Here is a 23,791-nt window from a genome sequence, read left to right on the forward strand (position 1 = left end):
TATATATATATATATATAATATGATCACACATTTCCTATTACAGGAAACATTCAGAACTGCTGTTAATTTCAGACATGATATTGGACAGAAGCTGATAAATAGGAGTTTGTAGATTATGTCATTTTAACACATTTGCCAGATTGCTTGTGATAAAGAAAACAAAAAAATATTTTAACCGTCTTTTGCAGTTCTGCTTTCTAACTTTAGATGGAAATTAATTTTTTTGGCTAAGATTATTTGCGTATGAGCCGTTGACTTCTGACAGTAGGTGGTGGTGTGTGGAAAGTCAATCAGGGGTCTTAAGAATCCTGGAGGCAGTCAAGACCTCAGCTGCTGCTGTCACAAGTTCAGCTTGAACTCCGCCTTTTCAGAGTGCTGCTTCAGAAGGAGATAAAGAATTGTGCTGAAGCTCAGGACAGAAAGCAGGAAGCCAAAGCTGAGAGACTGAGGGTGAGAGAAATAATATTATTGCTACATACTGCTATACATCTTGATATATAAATATAAATAACTGCTACTCACTAATTAGAGATTTCGAACTGAGAAATACATCCTGTTTTCTGTAAAGCTGCTTCATGAGAATAATTTCTTGTAATAATTCTGCATGTCATTCTAAATCTTTTCACAGCTCTATAGTTATATCTATAATGAGATCACTGATTTTGCACCAGGAAGTTTGTTCCACGGTAAACATTTGTAGTTCTAAATTTCTGTGTTTAAGTGATGACTAGTGATGACTAGTGTTCTAAACAATGCAGTAATGGCAATTTTATAAAGACATCTCATGAGCCGATTCCCTGTGGGTCCGCAGAGTTTTGTCTCTCTTAAAGCATGCTTCTTCAGTCAGGAAATTGAATTGTGCTTTAGGGGGTTAACCAGCATAGATAAATATTTGTCAATAGACTACATTAAATGTTTCTTTTCATAATGGTTGTATGCCAGTTTCCTCATAAAATTGTTTGTGGGGTTTTTTTTTTCAAACAAGAAACAAGCATGCACTTGTTTGTATTTTTTACAAGACAGACAGAGAAAACGTTCAGAAGATCAGCTGGTGATCACGGTCATGCCGTTTTCCTAAATAGAGTGAAGGAAGAAAAGGGAAATTATTTATTGTAGGAGCAGGATTACTAGAAATTATTTGCTATTTTACAGAATGTTCTGCTTATAATACTTTTTTTATGTTTTAAAAGACACAGTTATATAATAATAACCATATTCATAATAATAATAATAGTAATAATAATACACAGTATTTTTGGGGGGTCAAGAAGTCGGGCCAAAATAAGGCCCAAATATTATTTAATGGTAGCACTAGAGCTTTAGCAGTTATACTTGTATCAGTTTACCAAATATAACAATTTTCTACCAGACAGTTTTTATGCTTCCTTTAGATAACTTAGCAAGAAGAGTAAAAGCAAACCAGCCATTAGGGTTGCACAATCCAATGCACTCTTAGTGTCGGTCCCAAGTATATAAGATAAATAGGGAGGGTTGCATTAGGAAGGGTATCCAACATAAAACATGTGCCAAATCAAACATGCGGATCAAAAAACTAAATGTCCGGATTAGTCAAGGCTCGGATTACCAACGACCGCCACAGGTATCGTTAGCCAACAGAGTACTAATGGAAATTGGGCTACTGTTGGCTGAAGGAGGAGAAGGAGAGGAGGAAGACGTCTACAGAGACAGCAGGAAAAGGGGAAGTGTAGGAGAGTGGAGGTTAGGGTGAACACTTTAAATGTTGGACTACGTTCTATGCAGGAGATACAACCTAAAGGAGATTGGAGACTGTAAGGTGTTGGCAGGGGACAGTGTAGCTAGACAGCATTGGATGGTGGTCTGTAGGATGGCTTTGAGGTCAAAGAATAAAGGGAGGAGAGTGAGGACTGAAAAAAAGAATAAGATGGTGGAAACTAAAGGAGGAAAACTGTAGTGTGAGACTCAGGGAAGAGGTCATACAGAAGCTCGGTGGTGGTGAAGAGGTGCTGGATGATTGGGCAACTATTGCACAAGTGATAAGAGAGACAGCTAGAAAGGTACTTGGTGTGACATCTGGAAATAAAATGGAAAACATGGTGGAATTATGAAGTACAGGAAAGCATAAGGAGAACGAGGTTGGCAAAACAGAATTGGGCAGAGAGATGAGAAAAGTAGGCAGAAGTACAAGGTGATGCAGCAGCAGGTGAAGAGGGATGTACCGAAAGCTAAGGAAACGGCATATGAGGAGCTGTATGAGTAGTTGGACACTAGGGAAGGAGAAAAGGATTTGTACCGATTGGTCAGGCAGAAGAACCGAGCTGGGAAGGATGTGCTGCAAGTTAGAGCAATAAAGGGTGGAGATGGAAAAGAATAAGGGAGATGTGCAGACCAGAGAGAAGAGATGACCATCTGTGAGCAACAGTATGGTTTCATGCCGAGGAACCATAGACCACAGACGCATTATTTGCTTTAATAATGTTGATAGAGAAGTATAGAGATGGTCAGAAGAAGTTGCATTGTGTGTTTGTGGATTTAGTGAAAGCATACAACAGGGGGCAGAGAGAGGGTTGTGGTATTGTATGAGGAAGAGAAGTATTTTAGAGTGGTGCAGGACATGTATGAGAACAGTGTGACAGCAGTGAAGTGTGCAGTAGGAATAACAGACTGGTTCAAGGTGGAGGTTGGACTGCATCAAGGATCCACTCTGAGCCCTTTTTTGTTTGCAGTGCTGATGGACAGATTGACAGACGAGGTCAGACAGGAGTCTCCGTGGACTATGATGTTTGCGGATGATATTGTGATTTGTGGTGAGAGTAGGGACCAGGTTAAGAAGAGCCTGGAGAGGTGGAGGTACGCACTGAATATAAATGAAAGTCAGTAGGAGTAAGACAGTACATGTGTGTGAATGAGAGGGAGGGCAGTGGAGTGGTGCGGTTACAGGGAGAAGAGGTGGAGAAGGTGGAGGAGTTCAGGTACCTGGGGTCAACAGTGCAATGTAATGGAGAGTGTGTTGGAGAAGTAAAGAAAAGAGTGCAGGCAGGGTGGAGTGGGTGGAGAAGAGTGGCAGCAGTGATTTGTGATAGTAGGGTATCTGCAAGAGTGAAAGGGAAAGTTTATAGGACTGTGGTGAGACCTGTGATGTTTTATGGTTTAGAGACAGTGGCATTGAGTAGAAGACAGGAGGTGGAGCTGGAGGTAGCAGAGCTGAAGATGCTGGGATTTTTATTGGGAGTGACAAAGGTGGACAGAATAAGATACGAGTTTATTAGAGGAACGGTGCATGTAGGACATTTTGGGGACAAAGTAAGAGAGGCCAGATTGAGATGGTTTGGACATGTGCAGAGGAGGGACATGGGGTATATTGATAGAAGAATCCTGAGAATAAAGCTGACAGGAAGGAGAAAAAGAGGAATGACCAAGGAGAAGGTTTATGGATGTGGTGAGGGAAGACATGCAGGTAGTTGGTTTGAAAGAGGCAGATATAAAGGACTGAGCAGTTTAGAGACGGATGATCTGTTGCGGTGACCCCTAATGGGAGCAGCCGAAAGAAGAAGAAGAAGTAGCAAGAAGAGAAAACGCAGAAGTAGCGGGAGAAAAATACTAATGAAAAGATTTAAGCTGCTATTTTCCGAATCATAGATTAATTTGGCTGTACATTCACTGATGCTCTACATTTGTTGCCTAAACAATCAAACGAAAGCAAAAGCAATTAAAAAGTTAATTCTAGTTAAAGTCATGAAACCTTTACCATAAAATAAGACAGTGTTGGAATTATCTGGCTGGAGAAAAGGCAGAGCTGGAACAAATGGGTAGAAGCGTTTTAAATTGCTATGAGCCAGATTTGGTAAAGATTAGAAAAAAGTTGAAGGAAGAGTAGCAATTATAGCAGTTACATAGATAACATAGGTAAGCATTTTAAGTATGCTATTGTAATGTTTGACCAGAAGATGTCACTGTAACAGAATTTGCACCTGAGCTCAGAAGTTCTTCTTGAGCCCCTGAGATGAAGCCATCATTTTACAATTTCCTTTATCTGTATTCTCTGTAGGTCTTTGCAGTCTAGGGTTAAATATTTTCCATACTACTCTGACATGTACTGAGTCAGTAAACTTTTTTGAAAGCTCCGTTATAGAACCTTTTCAGGAACACTGATTACAGATTTACAGATTGTAAAACTGACTTTGTTTACCAGGGCTTGGAGGTGGAGTCCAGGTCAGGTCAGGTCCTCAGAGATGTGTACTCCCAGCCACCAGTTTTACCACTTGCCTCCTGAAGTCCACAATCAGTTTGGGTTCTTCTCCTCATCACGGCAGGCATCGTCATGGTATTTGCAGATAGAAACTCATAACTAAAATAATAGTTGGAATAAAAGTTTTGGAATGATTTTGTCAAAAAGGGCTAAATACAATGGAATTCCTAAAAACAAAAAAGTAATAATATATATAAAAAAATAATATAGATAAAATGATAGCCACACTATAGAGTGATGAGAATGTTTGTGACTTGACAGACACATTTTCTTTTGAGACAGGCATTGGGGCTCTTTATAAACCTGTTTTTTTTTTTTTACACTTTCAGCAATGCCTTCAACCTTGGGTGTGTTATTCAGAGATCAGAGAGGTCAGCTGTGTTTTTTAAAGCCTGGGTACAGCCTGAAAGCTTTTATCTGTGTGAACACTCTTGTACTCTTTCACACATGACTGCTTATTTAAAAGGCATGATTCCTCATGTTAGTCAAGGGGGAGAATAGTGTGGATGATCTTCAGATCTGCCATTTTGGACTGCATGCTCTTTACCAACGTCTTAAACAGTCTGCATACAAATAATCAAGAACAAAGATTTGTCTCTCTACAGCTCTTGGTTCAAAGATATTATAGCAGAAAATTGGTTGTCTTTCAAAGAAGCCTGTGATGTTCACTATGTTATTGTAAAATACTGCACTATATGGACAAAAATATTCGAATAGCCTGACAGATCCTGACAGCTCCATGAAGATATGGTTTACATGGTTTGGAGAGAAAAACCTTAAGTAACCTGCTGTAGAACTCTGACCTCAACCCTATTGAACACTTTTGAATGTGTAATGCTGGCTGCACACCAGGTTTCCTCACATCCATCAGTTCCTGACATTACTAACACCCTTGTGGATAAATGAGCACAAATCTCCATGAGCACACTCCAAAATAGAAGAGTTGAAGTTATTATGACTGCAAATGAGGATTATATATGGAATGGGATGTTTAAAAAGCACACATGAAGCTTTTTGTCAGGAGTCTATAACACTTTTGTTTATATAGTGTATATGCATAAATATCTAAATTAAATCTTTAGTAACATCATCTTAATTCCTCACTAATTAGCTATTCAAGCAAAATTGCTTGTGTATTTATGTACTAATTTCTAATATGTTATCATTTCTATAGCCTCACTTTCTTCGTCTCACTTTCTTCGCTGCGCACAATTATTCACAATAATAGTAAATAGAAATATTCACTTTTATTTGCATTACTTGCACTAATGGAACCCCAGCAAAACAGAACTGCTGGTCATCCCAGGTGATTCATCTCCAGGTCAAGATCTCCGAATAACACTTCATGACTCTCTGCTCTCCCCTTCAGCCACTGCTCATTACCTTGGGGTAACTATGGACAATGAACCGTCCTTCTTCTCACATGTCGCTAATGTGGCTCGCTCCTGTCGATTTCTTTTCTACAACATCCAATTGTTCAGTCTCTTGTGATTTCAAGACTGGACTACTGCAACTCCCTGCTGGCAGGTCTTCCCCTGAACTCTATATGTCCACTGCAAATGATCCAAAACACAGCTGCATGACTTGTGTTCAATCTGCCCAAGTTCTCCCACACCACCCCACTGCGGCGCTCCCTTCACTGGCTTCCAGTAGCTGCACGTATCAGATTCAAAACATTGATGCTTGCCTACAAGGCAAAAATGGACCAGTGCCATCTTACCTCAAAAACCTCATCACACCTCACGCTACACAACGCTGTCTGAGATCTTCCAGCACTGCTCGACTGGTACCACCTTCTCTCATAATGAGAGGTAAGTATACTTCAAGGCTCTTCTCTGTTCTGGCACCGTGGTGGTGGAATGAACTTCCCCTAGATGTCCGATAGTCCCTGACTATCTTCAAGCGACAGTTGAAGACCTACCACTTCCTGAAACACTTAAATTAGCACTTTCCAAGTTTGCTTTGTAGAATTCAAGAGTTATATTTATATTAAGTTTGTAATCTTGCATACCAGTGTAGATTTATTCATTGCTAGAAACTCAAAGCACTTTTGTACGTCGCTCTGGATTAGGGCGTCTGCTAAATGCCAGAAATGTAAATGTAGATGTAGTGGAACTCTAACTGGACTGGACTAGCACAGAGTGACTTACTATTTACTTTACTTATTTTTTACACAAGCACATGAACACTTTAATGACAATCACACTGAGTCACTTTAATCTGTACTTCTGTCATACATATCCATCCATCCCTTCTGTTAATTCATGTATGTATATACATCTATATACTTTTTTGATAGTGTGTGTGTGTATATATATATATATATATATATATATATATATATATATATATATATATATATATACTTATTGTCAGATTATATTTTAATATACTTCTATACTTATTTAATGTATTTTTATGTTACTTTACTCTTTTACTTATTTATTTATTTATTTATTTATTGCTTTCATGTTTACAAGTTGTACAGTCCTAAAAAGTATTTCACTATATGTCATACTCTGTATGAATGTGTATGTACAAATAAAATTTGAATTTAGTACCGGATCATTCACAGGGGCTCGTTTGACAGACACAGCACATCTTTGAAGCAGCGATATTGTTTAAAGGAGAAAAATTATGTAACATGGTGAATCTTTATTTAAGACATTTAAGATAACTCAAGTAACAGGTTTTCAAAGTAAAGTCTAGTGAGTATGTTATTTTATTAAATTTATAAAAAGCTTGTTCAATGTGGTGAAGTTAGGAGACACTTATTTGGTATTTAAGGATGGAGTCTGGCAAATGATTCAGTCATGTGAGGAAAAACATATGGACAAGACAACAATGGCAGTTTATACATATATAAAGTACTTCAAGGTTTATAATAAAACAGATTTCTCGCCCCCATGCTGTATTTCTCTAAAATAATATGAAATGACACATCCTGTCATATGCTATAAAATTCAACATTTAAGAGGTTTAGCTCCGGATTTGTGTATGTTGCCTATTTTTGCTTTCCTTTTCTATTGTTCCAACAGCTGATCACACTTAAAAACACTCACATCTTAAATTTTGAGAAAATCTCAGAGCAAGCACAGTGAGTTTATGTTGTAGAATATACAACCCCCCCAGTTCCAAAAAAGTTGGGATGCTAACAACAGAGTGCAATGATTTGCAAATCTCACAGTCTCATAATTTATTTATAATAGAACATAAAACAGATCAAATGTTCAAACTGAGGGAATTTTAAGAGGGAAAAAAGGTCATTTTGATTTTGATGTGCACCTCCATACCATCATGTAGATGTAGGCTTTTGATTGTCCTATCCCAACTTCATATAATTGCATTCTCTTTTTATTTACATTTTCCCCAGCGTCCCAACTTATTTTGGAATTGAAGTTGTATGTAGATTGATTTGGCTTTGTATACAGTATATGAATGTGTGCGTATTAACAGGCTTTGGTAGCTTGAAGGTCACAAACAAAATAGTTTGAGATTGTTTTTTGTTTTTTTTCAGTGTTGTATCACAGCATTAAATCGTCTCCCTTTTATAAGCACTGTACATGTGACCATATGGCTGTTCAGCATTAGACGAATGAAATCCCCTTCGTTCCGCTGAGGGAGCGTGAGCATCATTTTAATCATCATACCTCCAGCTTAAGCACTTGCTCATAATCATTAGACTTGCCATCCATGTTCAATTTTAATGAATGCATTGAATTCTGTGTGTTTAATGACTGAAAGGCTAGGTGAGATGTCACATGGTCAGGATTTTAACCTAATTAATCTGAAGGGAATTTGTGTAACCCAGGTTTATTTAGGGAAATCAAATAAGAAAAATAAATTCAAGATATGTAACCACATAATCTGTATATGTAACACTACCACTATTCCTACAAAGAAGAGAAGACCTGTTTAGCCACAGCCCAGTGAAAGTGCAATGATGGTGGACAATCAGTGCAACAAGATGCAAAAGAAACGGTTGCAAGACCTGTGAATGTTAACTGTTTTTATAATTAACCCAAAATAGGAGTGTAGTGTCTTGTATTCCTTAGCAAACAGTTTAATCGTTAACTGCATCTTTAAATAAATGAATTGTGAAAAAACCTGATTTTGCCCCCTTATTTTGCAAAGTACATGATTTCTTTTACTTATTTCAAGATGTTGTGGCTGCTCTCTCCGATAGAGACTAAAGCTGGTTCATTAAGCTTTCAAGTGTTATTGATTTGTCCAAAAATGCTTAGGGGACAATTGATAGAATAAAAATGTGAAGTGAACAAAAGAGCAATGAATTTTCTTTATTTAAATGCATTTTTTGTCTATATTCTTCTTAGCATATCAATAAGTGAAAAAAAAAAAAAAAAAAATGCCTCACACTTGTTTGCTGGTCAGTGTTTCCAAGCCATCAGTTAACATCATATGTAACAGCTAGGATTTATTTGTGTTCTTATATAACTGGAGAGAAAGAGAGAGAGAGAGAGAGAGAGAGAGAGAGAGAGAGAGAGAGAGAGAGAAGGTGGGGATTCACTCCTAAAGAGAGAGACAGAGAGAGAGAGAGAGCAGGTGAAGCACCAGTGTTTAAAAGGGAACATGAAGCAGTATTCCTCTCATTGGAAGCACTGACCTGTCATCCATATCTGTATTTAGAGTATACCAGGACTTGGACATGGACTTGGGGTACTACAGAAAGGTGGACGTTCCGGACCATGCGCACTACATCATAGCCTTCTTTGTGGGAGTCATCGGGGCTGTGGGTGTCATCGGAAATGCACTTGTCTTGTACGCATTCTTCTGGTAGGTCCTTTTCAAACATTCTGAATGGCCACAGCAGCATCTTTTTGGTTTCAAATATTGAATTACAAAAAAAACACAGAATGTGCAGTTTTATAGTTTTATTGTACTAGGGTCATCGTACACCATCACAACTAAAGGTATTTTATTTTTATACAGTTCTAGAGTGGTAAAGTACTTTAAATTTAACAACAATGCAACCTTTATTTCTTATAGTGTATTGACTGTATTGTGCTTGGTGTATGTTAAGTTGCTTGGTGCCCCAGAAGCAAAGTTTTCATCATCAACAAAACAATTGAATCTCACTTCTTGCCCTCCTAAACTCTGTGGATCTGTGGATGGTTTCACAATCATTACATTAGCTGAAGTATTTTATATTTGAATAATAATTATTTATATAGGTACTGGATAATGACCCTTAGAATTTAACAACTTTGGGGATTATAAGGTTTTTAAAGGAAACAGACATGTCTATCATAATGACACATATGTTGATGTATTAGACAGGAAAAATCCTTTGGGACAAATGATAGGAGCTAATATTCAAAGTTGCTTACTTTTAGATTATGTGGTTATATGAGTGCACAAAACAGTCAGATTCGCACCTTTATGTAAAGCTTGGATCTTTTAACTAGTAAAAATAAAAAGAGTAGATGTTGTAAATGTGATTATGCTCAAAATTGTTCTTGTTTGAAGCTATTTCATATTAAAAAAGCACATTAAAGTGATGTATTACATTATAGGGAAAAAGTATTGGGTCACCTGATTTATCCAGACACATGTGGTTCTTCCCAGAATGTCTAAGGATGTGGTTGGATGTCTTATTGAATACCTTTGCGATGAATTAGAATGCCGACTGCACCCCAGGCCACGTCACTCTACATTAGTACCTCACTTTACTAATGCTCTTGTGGGTTAATGAGCACAAATCTCCACAAGCACACTCCAAAATCTAATGGAGCAACTTCCCAGTGGAGTGGAGGTTATTATAACAGCAAATTGGGACTAAATGTGGGATGTTCAACAAGCACATACAAATCTTATGGTCAGGTGCTCGCAAATTTTGTTTATATAGTGGAAGGCAAAATGCCTTGAATGAAACTTACCATGTTTGTACACTTAATTTATAAAAGTAGTGTGACTGAGTGAATTTCTGTAATCTTATATTATGCTGTGTTTTCATATAAGAGCTGCCCTTCAGATTCTTATTGCATTGAGAGCATCGTATTTATCGTCTTCACAAAGATAATTGCACTAATACACCCTTCAGGAAAAATGAATGATTCACTTCTGACCCGATATCTCTCTGAATATGTTCATATAATTCATTTCTGTCAATGTTGCATTTCTTGTTTGTGAGTGGGTTATTAATGGTGGACTTGGGAAAACTCATCAGGGGGCTATGACATGAGGAACTTTAATTAGTGTGTTTGTGTGGTAATTCTTGTGTGTAAGTGACTGCTGAGCCATGTAAATGTTTTTCACTAATTAGGCTGAATTAGAAGAATCAGTAGCCTTAAAGGATCTTTGCTATCAGGTGCACAAGATGGAGGACATTTGGTTGATGATGCTCATTCTTTGTTTATGTGATTTCTGAAGCAATGAAGACTAACGAAGACAGATATAAAGAATCAGTTAATTATCAGCAGCTATACAGTATATTTCCATTTTTTTTTCCAGTAACAAAAAACTACGCTCTACACCAAACTACTTTATTGTCAACCTTGCTGTGAGCGACTTCCTCATGGCCATCACCCAGTCGCCCATCTTTTTCATTAATAGTTTGTATAAGGAGTGGGTGTTTGGAAAAACAGGTAGCTTTTGTTTGTTCTTTCTTTCTTTCTTTCTTTCTTTCTTTCTTTCTTTCTTTCTTTCTTTCTTTCTTTCTTTCTTTCTTTTGCATATATATATATATATATATATATATATATATATATATATATATATATATATATATATATATATATAAAATATGTGAAACCATTTAAAATCACCACTAATCCATTAAAGATGATAAAAATGTACATAACATTGTTATCTGACAAAAAATGTTTAAACTTTTAAAATAATTTTTCTTAAAACTTACAAATGAACATTAACTGCCCCATTCCCTTATCATGCATTCTCACAAGTTTTCCTAATTGATTTTTGCTGTTTAGGGTGTAAGATTTATGCCTTCTGTGGTGCTTTGTTTGGCATCACTTCCATGATTAACCTGGTGGCCATCTCCATCGACCGCTACATAGTAATCACCAAGCCACTGCAGGCAATCAGGTGGACCTCTAAGCGTCGAACGCTCATTAGCATCCTGCTAGTATGGATTTACTCACTGGCCTGGAGTTCAGCACCCTTGCTTGGATGGAGTAAGTGTTGGCAGCCATTTTCTACTGGACATTTGTATTTGTGGTTGACCTTCACCTTTCATTTGGCTTTTTCTTTTGGATATTTTTTTTTTTTGGACTAAAACGGTTTTAGGCCACCACAAGCATTTACTGTGAACTGACATGGAGGAATCCACACTGTTTCCTCCAAATGTCCTTTATTTTATCTTAAATTGACGGTGATGGTGGTTGTTACCTAACACACTGCCCTAAAATTTCTTGTCGGTCTTCCAATTGATCTAGTGACTCATCAAAACCATTAATATTATGCAGAATGTAAATAAACAGTACAAACACATTGTTAATGTCTATCATGAACAGATAATGTGTTCTCTTATTGACAGGCTCCTATATCCCAGAAGGCCTCATGACTTCCTGCACCTGGGACTATGTCACTTCAACTCCAGCTAATAAAAGCTACACGCTCATGTTGTGCTGCTTAGTCTTTTTTATCCCGTTGGGCATCATATCTTACTGCTATGTCTTCATGTTTCTAGCTATTCGTAAAACAAGCAGGTAAAATTTTAAAGAGCAACTGTATAATGTTTTTGGATTAGCGGTCGTACCATAGGGTCTAATACTGATCAGTTATTTGGTTGATTACATGAACAATTGGGGGGAAAAAAACATAAAAATTGGATGTGTGCACATTAATACGGAACTGTGATTTATCTCTCAGCTATCACTCCTGTCTACTGTTTTAGAGAATAAATCAATACATTCTGATCAATGAGACTTAAGAATTGAACAGTACTGTAGAATACTCTTTTCATGTTGGCTTAATTACTTATTTTATCGCTCAAAATGAAATATACAGCTCTTGGAATCTAGACTATAGGTACATTTATGTCTGTTGACTGTAAAAAAAAAAAAAGCTTTGTGACTTCTTCATGTTTTTCAGAGATGTAGAGAGCCTGGGTACACAGATGAGGAATACCACACTGGTTCAACAGCAGTCCATGAAAAGAGAGTGGAAACTGGCGAAGATTGCCTTTGTGGTCATTGTCGTGTATGTGCTGTCCTGGTCACCCTACGCCTTTGTCACTCTCATCGCCTGGGCAGGGTAGCTATAGACATCTTTCTTTTTGAATGCACAGAGTTCTATGTTGTTTTTTAAATAATTCATGCACAATAGGTTTATTTAGCTTCTTTTGTTCAAACACATTTTTGTGTTGTCTTACTCATGGGAAGCTTTACACAGAGCTAAAGGCTAGTAAATGCCAGGTTACACAGAAGTTGAAATTTTTTAATGTGAGATGATAACATGCAAAGGCATAGTCAGTCAACAAAATCTGCAAAATCTTACGTAAACTTAACATTGAGCAAGAAATTAAGAGATAGACATTGCAAAGAATTTATTATAAAACTGAATCATAATCATCTTTATTGCCAAGTATCATGGGACTCATATACAAGGAATTTGTCATGGTGTCTTGGTGCTACACAAATTGTAAAAACTATAAAAAAAAATTGAAAAATTGTTGACTGTGTTAATGTAATGAAATGAACAGTGTGAGGTTAACATTACTGTAATGTGGTAAAGGTTAAAGTACTGACTATATGTTTTCACTCAAGTTAAAGTAAAGAAGTTTGAGTGAAAGTAAAGATTTGTCAGAGAATAAATAGTGATGTACTGATACCAGAAAAATCTACTTAAGTACAGTAACAAAGTATTTGTACTTCATTACTTCCCATCTCTGTCCAAAGCTGACCAGTGCAGTAATTTCTTTTTTTTGTTTACTTGGAAGATGCTTTTATCAGTTCACAAGTGAACTCTTGATGGTTGTGTCTTGCTCAATAACTCAGCAAGAGAACAGTGCAGTGATTTAAACTCCCAAACTTGGCCTCATAGGTCAATGCTTTATCAACTAAGCTACTTATTATGATGTAACAAAAATATAGTTGTATTTTCTTTAATCCAGTAGATCTTCTCGTGGAAGAAAATTTGCAAATTTTAGCAACTGTGACAAAAAGTTTTTACTATGTGTATTATTTGGTTTAGATTATATGGCCCATCTGAGATAGATGTCCGTTTTAAGAGTTAGCACTACACAGAAATAATCATGCATTACAATAGAGACACACATCATTATGCAACATCTTCCTATTAAATAACAAAAAAACTAATCAATAATAACTAATCAAATAATTGCTATTTGTAATTTTCTACATTTCAGGTACAGCAGCATCCTGACACCGTATTCCAAGGCAGTGCCTGCAGTCATAGCTAAAGCCTCTGCCATTTATAATCCTTTCATCTATGCTATCATCCATGCCAATTACAGGTTCACGTTCACTTCTTCACATTTCCAATGCAACTAAACAAAGCTGTGACCATTTAAACATTTCAAACTGCATTCTTGGTCTGATTTCTCTTAATTGTGTTTTTTCCTTGAATGTACAGGGACACTCTGGCTGAGAATGTGCCATGTCTGCACTTTTTGAACAAGCCTCCACGTAAGCAGTGTGTCCCCGGTTTAAACAGTGATTTTTCATTAAAGAATTCAGTCCTCAGCATGCAATCTTCTGGGTCAAGCTCAAAGTTTCAATCAATGACTTCAGTGTTCACTGGACACACAGTGAGTTCTAAAATGATTTTATCCCTCTCCCCTTTCATTCACAGTGGCAGATTTAGTTTAAAAAAGTTTTTATTTGCTACATTGTCTGCTTTCATTGAGCATTGTGAATGTGGGTAACATTGCAACAAGTAGCAAATCTATTAGTTACTCCATTAGCAAGCTAGTGTCAATAATTGAATCTATTTTATTTTTTAAAAGTAAATCTTTTTTTATATTTAGTTCAGGGGCCTTCAATCTTATTTGCAAAGGGTAGACATGGTTGCAGGATTTCATTACAGTTAAATTGAAGGCACACTTCATAGGAGTCTAAAGGGAACAAGTCAAATCAGGTTCCTCCTTGGTTGGAATGAAATACACAAGACACAAGAACCCTGTGTGGGTAAGATTGAAAACCCATGATCTACAGACACATTGATAGCACTTGACTCATGCAATTGGTTTTGGCTGTAAATGAGTGTGTTCTGTGAGACTTGCTTACTTGTTCACATTCTGTAAGCACATTGACCACTTTTAGCATTGATTTGGTATCTCACTAAGAATGAGTTCAGAATACAATCTGAAAAAAGGCACCATGCACACATATATTCTGACATTCATTTACACCTACAAGTAATTTATGTTAACCAGTATGCATTCTACAGTTATTGGGGGGTGGAAGGAATCCAGGGAACCCAGAGGAAAGCAGCCACACTTTGCATAGGCTTCAGAATATCCTCAGATAAGATTGAAGTGTGAGATATAATCTTTCTTCGGTCCTGGGTCTGTTTAGGGTTTTTAATCCCATTATAGCTGCCTTATATAACACAACACTAGGACACCTTTTGCAGGTGCATGAACCTCCACAGTGGTGCCTTAAGTAGCTCTTCTCTGAGATTGTTCAGCTCCTCACTCAATCACATAGATTATGGTCAGCACAGGAACTTTCACAAATTGATGCTCTGCTTCACTGCCACAGAGCAGTACAGCAAATGCAACACTTCTGGCACAGAATGGTTTGTAGATCACAGAACTGAAGTGGTAGTACAGTTTTATCAGATCAAGATCAGCCAGATCCTAATTACTGATTCTGACTTTTGTCATTTGTTTTGTCAGACTTTGAAAAGACAGAGTGGTCATACGGCAGATTGTATAATCTTGTGCCAGGACCAGAATCTGATTCACTATTGAATATGACGTCTTAGAGTCAGAAAATTGGTCAACATGAATCTACCTACAAATACTTTTGTTTTGTAACACATTTTTTCCCCACAGGTTTTTAATGATGCTATGTTGGATCAATTGGCCCAGCAATCTTCATTGCTCAGAAGTTCTCAATCGGATACCCAAATTATCGAGAAGGAGCAGAGAAATCATATTCAGAAGGAAATTAACTTCAAGAATTACCTGGCTCAAGAGAAGGTAAGGTTCTTGTTCCAGTTAGACTATCAGAATGGAACAGTTCTGGAAACTAATCAACAAATAAAATAATCCACTTCATTGTCCAACACAGCCAATCATCTTAGATGGAATCTCACTGAGCATCTGTGACCAAGATCTGCTGGAGTCAGCAAACATGGCCATCATGCCTCTTCTCATGAGAAGCCAAGGACAGGACAACAAGGAAGACAGTGGGCAGGAGAAAAAAATCATTTGAACACCAGAAGAACTGTTTAACGGCCTTCAGCATAAAACCACAAAACCCCAAAGACATATAAGAACACAGGGATGCCAGATCTCATCAGCAGTCAGGCATTACCAGGTTACTCAGGGATTGATCTGTTTAAGGATACCAGGAGAAGTGAAAGAATATGGTTGCTTAGACCAGAGAGGTCAACCTTCTGCTGGTAAAGCTGAAACTGTTCTCAATAGTTTCCTTGGAGTTTCTTTGCCTTTACTAAACACAATCCTAGATCTAACTCTACTCATCCAAATTTTTGGTTTGTCTAAATTAACAGACTTTTGAACATGTAGCACTACATGTTTATACACTTTACTAACTTTTGGCAGAACTGTCTATTGGAATTGCATCTGTATTATATATACCGGTATATCATTCCTACTCTTTTTTTTAATCCTTAAGTATATCCACTGTGTCTGACAGTATTTACACCATCTCAAAACAATCATTTCAAATATTTTTACTAGTAAAGAGCAATGCAATAAGTTAATCACATTAGATGTTGTTCAATTCTCATTGATTTTATTCAGGGAAACTGTGGCAAAAACAGTATATATTATGGCAATATACTTATCACAGCAGTTTCGGAATCTTTTAGTGGAACAAGGAAGTACAAACTTTTCACAATTTAAACATTACTTTACCTGTCAGGGTTTTTTTTTATTTGTATCATTCCTGTTTGTTCCCACTTTCATCTGCATATTTAAACACCAGTGTGCATATGCATTTTTTGTGGCAGACTCAGTTTTCTTAAGCACAAAATGTATTGAAACAAAAGTGTTGAAAATATAGGAAGAGAACGGCAATTAAAATCAAATCCAATTTTATTTGTCACATACACACATACAGTTGAAGTTGTTGTTTGTATTTCTGATTTGTTTTCTGAAGGTGTACATGTGGTTGCAACATTTTTTTTTGTTGTTGTTACATTTTAGGGCACAAGGGTCAGGACAAAATCAAAAAGAAAATACACATATTCTTTCTGTGTTTTTGGGTCAAATGGATGTCAATTATAGAGAAGGAAGCCTACCATTCATTCATGTGTCTTCATGTTGCACCTTCTATTTCTCCATAAGCTGAAAAAGTAAAATTTCCCAAAAAAGATGGCACCCTTGTAGTGTCTATAAAGCTATATTGGCACAATAATCTGGTATTTACTGGTTGCAACTTTCTGATGTCTGACATTTATAGCCATAGATGCAAAGAAGCTGATTGGATTTTTAAATATAGTACGTTACATGTATGGCAGAGATACAGTGTATTTACAGTATATAATGTACAGCAATAGCATAAAGAAGCAAAGTCCAAGACTGATGTATTGCTTTAACAATAAAGGCAATGAAAACCGTCCGTGTGGAAACGGAAAGTTTAAAAGCAAAACGCAAAAGTTCTGTTTGGTGTCCTGATGATTTACATCATTTAAAACACCATAATTAAAACAATTACAACGATACCTGGGTGACTAATCACCTGATTAATTTATCTATTTATTTGTATTATTTCAGTGTTCACTTCTTTAATGCCTTATATATTTTTATTTCCTTGTTTTTAAACGTAACGTAAAATTCAAGAATATGGGTAAGGCCCAGTGAATTATGGCATATGACAATGTTAATGAAAAATATTGGAAATGTACAAACTATGGGTCAGACAATGGTGGTGGAACAGAATACAGGATAAGTAAATAAATCTTGCTTTATTTACATGACATGAGAAAACATTAACAGAACAATACTTTAATAGACAAATATGTAAAACCAAAGTTTATAACGGTTAATTATTTCGTACATTTTTGTTTATATAACTGACCTTAAATACAACCCCAATTTTTAAAAAGTTGGGACAATGTGCAAAATGTTTAATAAAACAAAATGCAGTGATTTGCCCATCTCATAAATCCATATTCTATTCACAATAAAACAAAAAACTAATTAAATGTTTAAATTGAGAATATATATCATTCTAAGGGAAATAAATAAGGTAATTTTGTATTAGATGGCTGAAACATATCTCAAAAAAAGTTTGGCCAGGGCCATGTTTACCGCTGTGAAGCACTATTAGAGAATCACCATTAGAGAATCATGACTGTGTTAAATGCAGTGCTGCCTGAGGGCCCGAAAAATCACGGGCATCCAATACCAATTTCTCCAGATTCTTTGAAACTTTTAAAGATATTAAGTACTGTAAATAATGAGACATTCAACTGTTTGCAATTTTATTCAAAATTGTTCCCTAATTTGCAGTCTTTTACAGACTGGTGAGGCTCTGCCTCTTTAAAAATACCTTTTTAATACCCAATTGTCTTACTGACCAGTCAGTTAACCTAATTAATTGCAAAATGTTTCTCAAACTGTTTAATTTTAATAACACTTACCTTTTCCAGACTTTTCTTGCCTCATGCAAACAATGTGTTTCAACCATCAAATTCAAAATGACCTTATTTTTTCCTTTAAATGGTACATTTACGCAGTTTAAACATTTGTAAATAAAATATAGGTTTAAAAGATTTGCAAATCACTGTATTTTGTTTTTGTTTAGATTTTACACAGTGTACCAACTTTTTTTGGGGGGGGTGTAAATAAGACGTTAATGTATCAATGTATTTTGTTATACAATGTAATTCTTGTTATGTATTAATACTTATGTATGTATGTATGTATGTATGTATGTATGTATGTATGTATTACTGTTTGATTTATTTTATAAGACCAATGAAGGTGAAATTGTGAAAAGTAAAAGAATTTGGAATAAAATGTTTGACTGCTCTTCTTTAGTATTTTATTTGACCGACAGGTGTCGCCACTGGTCTGCATAATAAAACATTCTTAGCACTAGCGAAAAGAATTGGAGCATTGCATTAAAAAAAGGGAAATATTTGCAGTAATTTCAAAACAAAAAACATCTGCTAATAGTTCTCATATGTTTCAGGTTTTTGTTGAGACTGGCATGCCAATTAGCTCAGTCTTTAATAATGAAGGGAACAATTTGAAACACAATGTAGGGTCTGAATGAGGAGTTCACTGAGTATGTATATCATCAGAATATCATCAGACAGTGTGCAGGTTTCTCGGATACCAGCAGACCTCATTTTTATTTAAGACAAGTTAAACCTCCCAGCAAGGAAGGATTCTCACACTGGTATCTGGTCCTTATCTGCCCTAAAATATATGAACAAAGAACTAATTCATGAACATATGACATTGTGTGTGTTTCTTGTTTGTATATATTAATGCACTTGTTCTAATAGATTATGGTGGGGGGTTTTGTCATAGAAACAACCTACATGTTTAAATCTAGTTTTAGAAGGAGTCTCCAGTGTTAAGGCATTATAGCAGTCTGTCATTTGCTGCTTTCTTTGTCAAATGAAAAAGCTGCATCTGTTAAAACTAAATAGTACAAAAATAAAAAAATAAAGCACTTAAGATGTGCAGTTTAGGAAAATTAGGCAAATACTTCAGGTATTTGTTGCTTCACATGTTGCATGCAAAAAGACCTATTATTTCTTCCACTCATAGCTGTAGTTTGTTTACTGACATGACGGCCTCAGTTTTCTCAATCTCTTTTACTAGACTTACATTATGTTCATTTGTATGGGAAGTGCACCTCCTTTTTAAGAGAGCATAGAAACACCCTCATCACTATGTGTATGTGTATTTGTGTGTGTTTATTTAGGCGTGTTTTCATTTGCTGAGCTGTTAAGTGTTGAGGTGATTAATTACCTGTTCTTCTCATCGCAACCAGGTCTATTTTAAATCATGGTTTGGGTTGTGGTTTGTGACACATCTGTTATCCATCTCTTTTAGCGAGGCAACGATACATATCAGCAAAGATCTGCAGAGAAAATGTACTACTGCTTTTTAAGTCTATGAATCTAGTTCAATTTTGCAAATGGTGTGGATGATGGGCGAGCATACTGCAAGGAAAATATTACTCTCATAAATAAGCTACGATTACGCCATTGTCCAGTCAGTTTTTTTGTCCTTATCATAGTCTTTGCTGTGACTTTACTCTTTGACTCTTTTTTTATGAGAAAAGTCTGGTTCTATTAGACATGGTTAAGGCGATTTAACATTTACAACTTTAGGCATATGACCAAAATCTGAGCTAACTCTGAAGCATAAACCAGTGAAATAAATACAAACTTAAGAATAATTTGCAGTCTTTGGTGTTTATCTACTTTTTATCCCAGTTATAATTGTTCTTTTATTAATTACTACTTTCTCTATTACTGCTAATGTGTATGTATATATATATATATATATATATATATATATATATATATATATATATATATATATATATATATTAAAAGCATTTCTATTTGAGGTATTTAAGGTATTGAGTTCACATCTAACAATGTTTGAAGCCTTGACCATTTCTATTTGCGTCTTCTGTGCTGTAAATCAATTTTCTTTTAACGTTTCCTTCCTTGGAGCACTTTTAGAAAAATCTACCCACAATCCAGTCAAGTCAGCTAATACATCATTTCTACAACTGACTGATTTAATTCTTTAAATGTGACTTAATTCTTGTGTATGAGAAGTTTTTTGTATGAGACTTTTGCTTGCTTGTTCATGCACTTTATATATTAAGAGGGGTTGTATAGATGGCACAGTGCTTGAGCTTCATTGTTACTTGTGTTAATACAATAATAAAAGGATTTTTTCTTTGAATTAAGGATCATATTAGGTTTCGCTATTGAAAACTGAAGAGCGCATGTCTCCTTTTTGATTAACAAAGTATGTAGGCTATTAATTCTTATACCACAGCATTGGGTAACAGCTAGAGGTGTTGCTTAATTTTCTGTAACAGTAGCTTTCTGTGTGGACATTTTTGTTAACATTTATGGAAGAAGTCACAGAAGAGACCGAAGACTCAGGAAGAAAGCTTTTTTTTCAGTGCTTTTGATGAGTCAGTGACTGTTTATAATTGAACCCATAAATGGAAAGAAGCTCACTGAATTTACTTAACCAAGGTGAATAAACACTTTCACATGATTTAAACAGATATGTTAAAAGCCCTGAAAGAATAAAACCCAGAGGTCTTTACAAGAGCAGGGGATTAAATCCAAACTGTTTTTATCATGTTGTGACAGCCTCATTACTGTTGCACTATTATATCTAAGAGTTAAATACTATAGTTAGTTAGTAATTATTTTTTTGTTAAAGGAGCAGATGTGGAGGGATCATGTATATAGTGTTTTGTAAACTGGGATGTTTGGATGCTGTAGTCCCCTCATTCTTACGCATTCACTCAGGATCAAATCAAATCAAATCAAATCACATTGTCACACAAACATACATACAGAGTACGACATGCAGTAAAATGCGTTTTACGACGGTCCGGCATGAGCGAATAGAATGAGGAGAAAAATTAAATATGAAAAAAAAGAATGTAGATAAATAAAATGTAAACTATAAAAAATATAATATATATAAAAATATATGTGAGAGAAGGTGTATATACAAGGATACATAGGATTGTTGGTCAAGTCAAGTCAAGTCAAGTCAAGTCAAGTCAAGTCAAGTTTATTTCTATAGCACTTTTTACAACAGACATTGTCTCAAAGCAGCTTTACAGATTTGAACAGTTAAGGTGAACAATGTGTATTTATCCCTGATGAGCAGCCATGCCAACTGTGGCAAAAAATACTTCCTTAGATGTTATAAGGAAGAAACCTTGAGAGGAACCAAACTCAAAAAGATGATGTAGACATGATACAATTATTAAACAATAATGGCGGGTGGTGTGTCTCTTAACCCAGAGATCTCTCAACCTCTAGCTAGTCTTGCCAGAGTTCCTATTTGCTCCCTGATTACACTGTACAATTTCTTTAACTTGTATGTAACAATAGAGATCTTAAAAATAATTTCTCTCTCTCGGTCATCTCTTCTACTTGTCTTTTCTACATACCTCTCTGTTGAGTTAAACATGCTTCTGAGGTACCAGTGGTCAACGATCATGTCTCTTTCCTCTTTTCAGATCCACCTGATCCATCCTGATTCCCTACCTCTTTAACTGGAGACCACTTTGTGCAGCTGAAGACAGGTCATCATGACCAGCCTAAAGATCCATGAAGTTACTGAGCAACTCAACGACTATGAGGATGGATTTGGACTCTATATTAATATAAACAGACTTGTAAAATAGCTTATGCTGCACCACTGGTTCACTCAATAGGGTGAACTTATAACCACAAACATACATTTTATAACGTCTTTATCTCTGTAAAGCTGCTTTGAATTGAACTATATTCCAGTACTACTAAGTCTTTTTATTATTCATATTTCCTCGTGTGTGCTTTATTCCTGATATATTGTGTCTGCGTTTATTAAGAAACCATAAAAAGGATTTAACAAAATTGGCACTTAAAAGCATTTTTTTTTTTTTCAGTTTATTAAAAATTTTTATTGTTTATTTATTTTATAATGTTCCATAAATAGATAGATAGATAGATAGATAGATAGATAGATAGATAGATAGATAGATAGATAGATAGATGAAACTTATATATATGATAAAACGTGTTCATTTATATTTAGTTTATATTGTATTTAATGATAAGGTTTCATCTATCTATCTATCTATCTATCTATCTATCTATCTATCTATCTATCTATCTATCTATCTATCTATCTATCTATCTATTGATGGAACATTATAACAAACATATATATATATATATATATATATATATATATATATATATATATATATATATATATATATATATATTTATCTATTATAACAAACATATATATATGTCAACACTATAGTGCAGAGGAGAGAAACTTTTAATTGACCGTGAAAAGACAGGAGGGCCCGCCCTCACATCTCAGCCAGCCAATCAGATTTGAGAACGAAGAGGCGGAAGTCCAAATCGTGGCCGTGTTGTGAAGCAGTGAAGCGAAGGGAAGCGAGACTCAACGCTTTCAGTTACAGGCGAGTGCGCGAGCGGAGGCTGCTGCTGCTTTCTCCTGTTTGCAGGTAGGATTGAGACCGAGAGAGAGAGCGAGAGAGAGAGAGAGAGAGAGAGAGAGAATGGAGGGATACTAATGCAACCGCTAAAACTTTAAGGAAAAAGTGAAAGATATATTGTTTTATTACATTAGCCGTATCGCTGCCAGCATATTATATTTATAAAACATACAGTAACTCTTTCTGCTTTCAATTTGTGTACATTTACAGGGGTGCAATTGGCCATGTGGGAACTTGTTTATAAGTCTGAGCTGGTTTCTGTTTCAGTCCTCCAGCTTCATGGCTGACAGATGTTTACAAAATAATAATTAAACTCCGTTATAAGGCTGAAAATATATCCTGTACGTCTACATGGCAGTGTGTAAGACAAATCAGTGATTACAACAAGTTTATTGCATTTGAGGAAGTTCATGCTCATGTGTCAGCTTTCAGGGAAGTGAGAGGAATTAACTGTCCTAAACCTTACAGGACTCACAAGGAAATAGAAGGAAAGAAGAAAAAGAAAAAATAAATTATTCACTTTTATTTTAAATATTCTTGCCAACCCATTTTTTTTTTATTTATTCTAGAAGTAGTACATAGTAGTAGATGATGTAGAGATTGGAAAAGGGTGCAGTTCATGCAGTCTTTGAGTTTTAAATAGAATATGAAATGTCCCTAAACAGCTTAAATCTCAATTTGAGACGTAATTTTGACTTAATTTCTTGTGATTAAATTACTTAGGCGCACTTATTTTTGTCCAGCTGTTTGTGTGTGTGTGTGTGTGTGTGTGTGTGTGTGTGTGTGTGTAATGACTGGATACTTGCATGCTTGGTGTACACCAGGTGTTGTTCCATCTACCTCCAGTCCATGTCCCAAACCTATTAAAGCTTTATGAGGTCTAGCATGAGGCAGGCAGGTGAGACTGCAGATGTGTTTTAGCTGAGGAGTCAGAAATTTCAACACAGAATGCCTTACACGATTTGTGGTGCAAGAGGAACAGGAGTTTGTAAAGATCTTGCTCGGCCTGAAGAAATTGTCCTCACCATTACTGACTAAATTGACTGAGGGAAAAAAGCAGGATCATTGCTCTATGACACCTTGAAAGATAGTGAGACCTACAAGAGACCTACAAAGATACTGGTCATGTCTAGGTCATGGAGCTTGAATTTAGGTATAAAGGCTGAATACATTTCA

The 23,791-nt window shown here is 35.8% G+C and overlaps 2 protein-coding genes across 4 annotated transcripts in view; both read left to right on the forward strand.

Moving 5' to 3' along the window:
• Nucleotides 1-320: 320 nt before the first annotated feature.
• On the forward strand, nt 321-17,482 carry opn4xa (opsin 4xa). 2 transcript variants are annotated; one of them, XM_046860430.1, is made up of 11 exons: nt 433-451; nt 4,173-4,304; nt 8,877-9,023; nt 10,701-10,834; nt 11,180-11,383; nt 11,746-11,917; nt 12,303-12,464; nt 13,579-13,686; nt 13,806-13,980; nt 15,232-15,378; nt 15,470-17,482. In XM_046860430.1, the coding sequence occupies exons 3-11, from the start codon at nt 8,896-8,898 to the stop codon at nt 15,611-15,613; spliced, it is 1,374 nt and encodes a 457-aa protein (XP_046716386.1). In that variant the 5' UTR covers nt 433-451; nt 4,173-4,304; nt 8,877-8,895; the 3' UTR covers nt 15,614-17,482. The 2 variants fall into 2 exon arrangements, with proteins under 2 accessions (XP_046716387.1, XP_046716386.1); XM_046860431.1 differs by lacking the exon at nt 4,173-4,304 and having other exon boundaries at nt 321-451.
• Nucleotides 17,483-22,505: 5,023 nt separating this feature from the next.
• pdlim5b (PDZ and LIM domain 5b) overlaps nt 22,506-23,791 on the forward strand; it is a 54,624-nt gene continuing 53,338 nt past the window's right edge. Inside the window, exon 1 of one of the 2 annotated variants that reach the window (XM_046860685.1) lies at nt 22,506-22,624. The gene's annotated coding sequence lies outside the window, so the exon portion shown is untranslated. The remainder of the gene's footprint in view (nt 22,625-23,791) is intronic. The other variant, XM_046860686.1, reaches the window with a different exon arrangement.

The sequence above is a fragment of the Silurus meridionalis genome, chromosome 11 (assembly GCF_014805685.1).
Source record: "Silurus meridionalis isolate SWU-2019-XX chromosome 11, ASM1480568v1, whole genome shotgun sequence".
Taxonomy (NCBI): Eukaryota; Metazoa; Chordata; class Actinopteri; order Siluriformes; family Siluridae; genus Silurus; species Silurus meridionalis.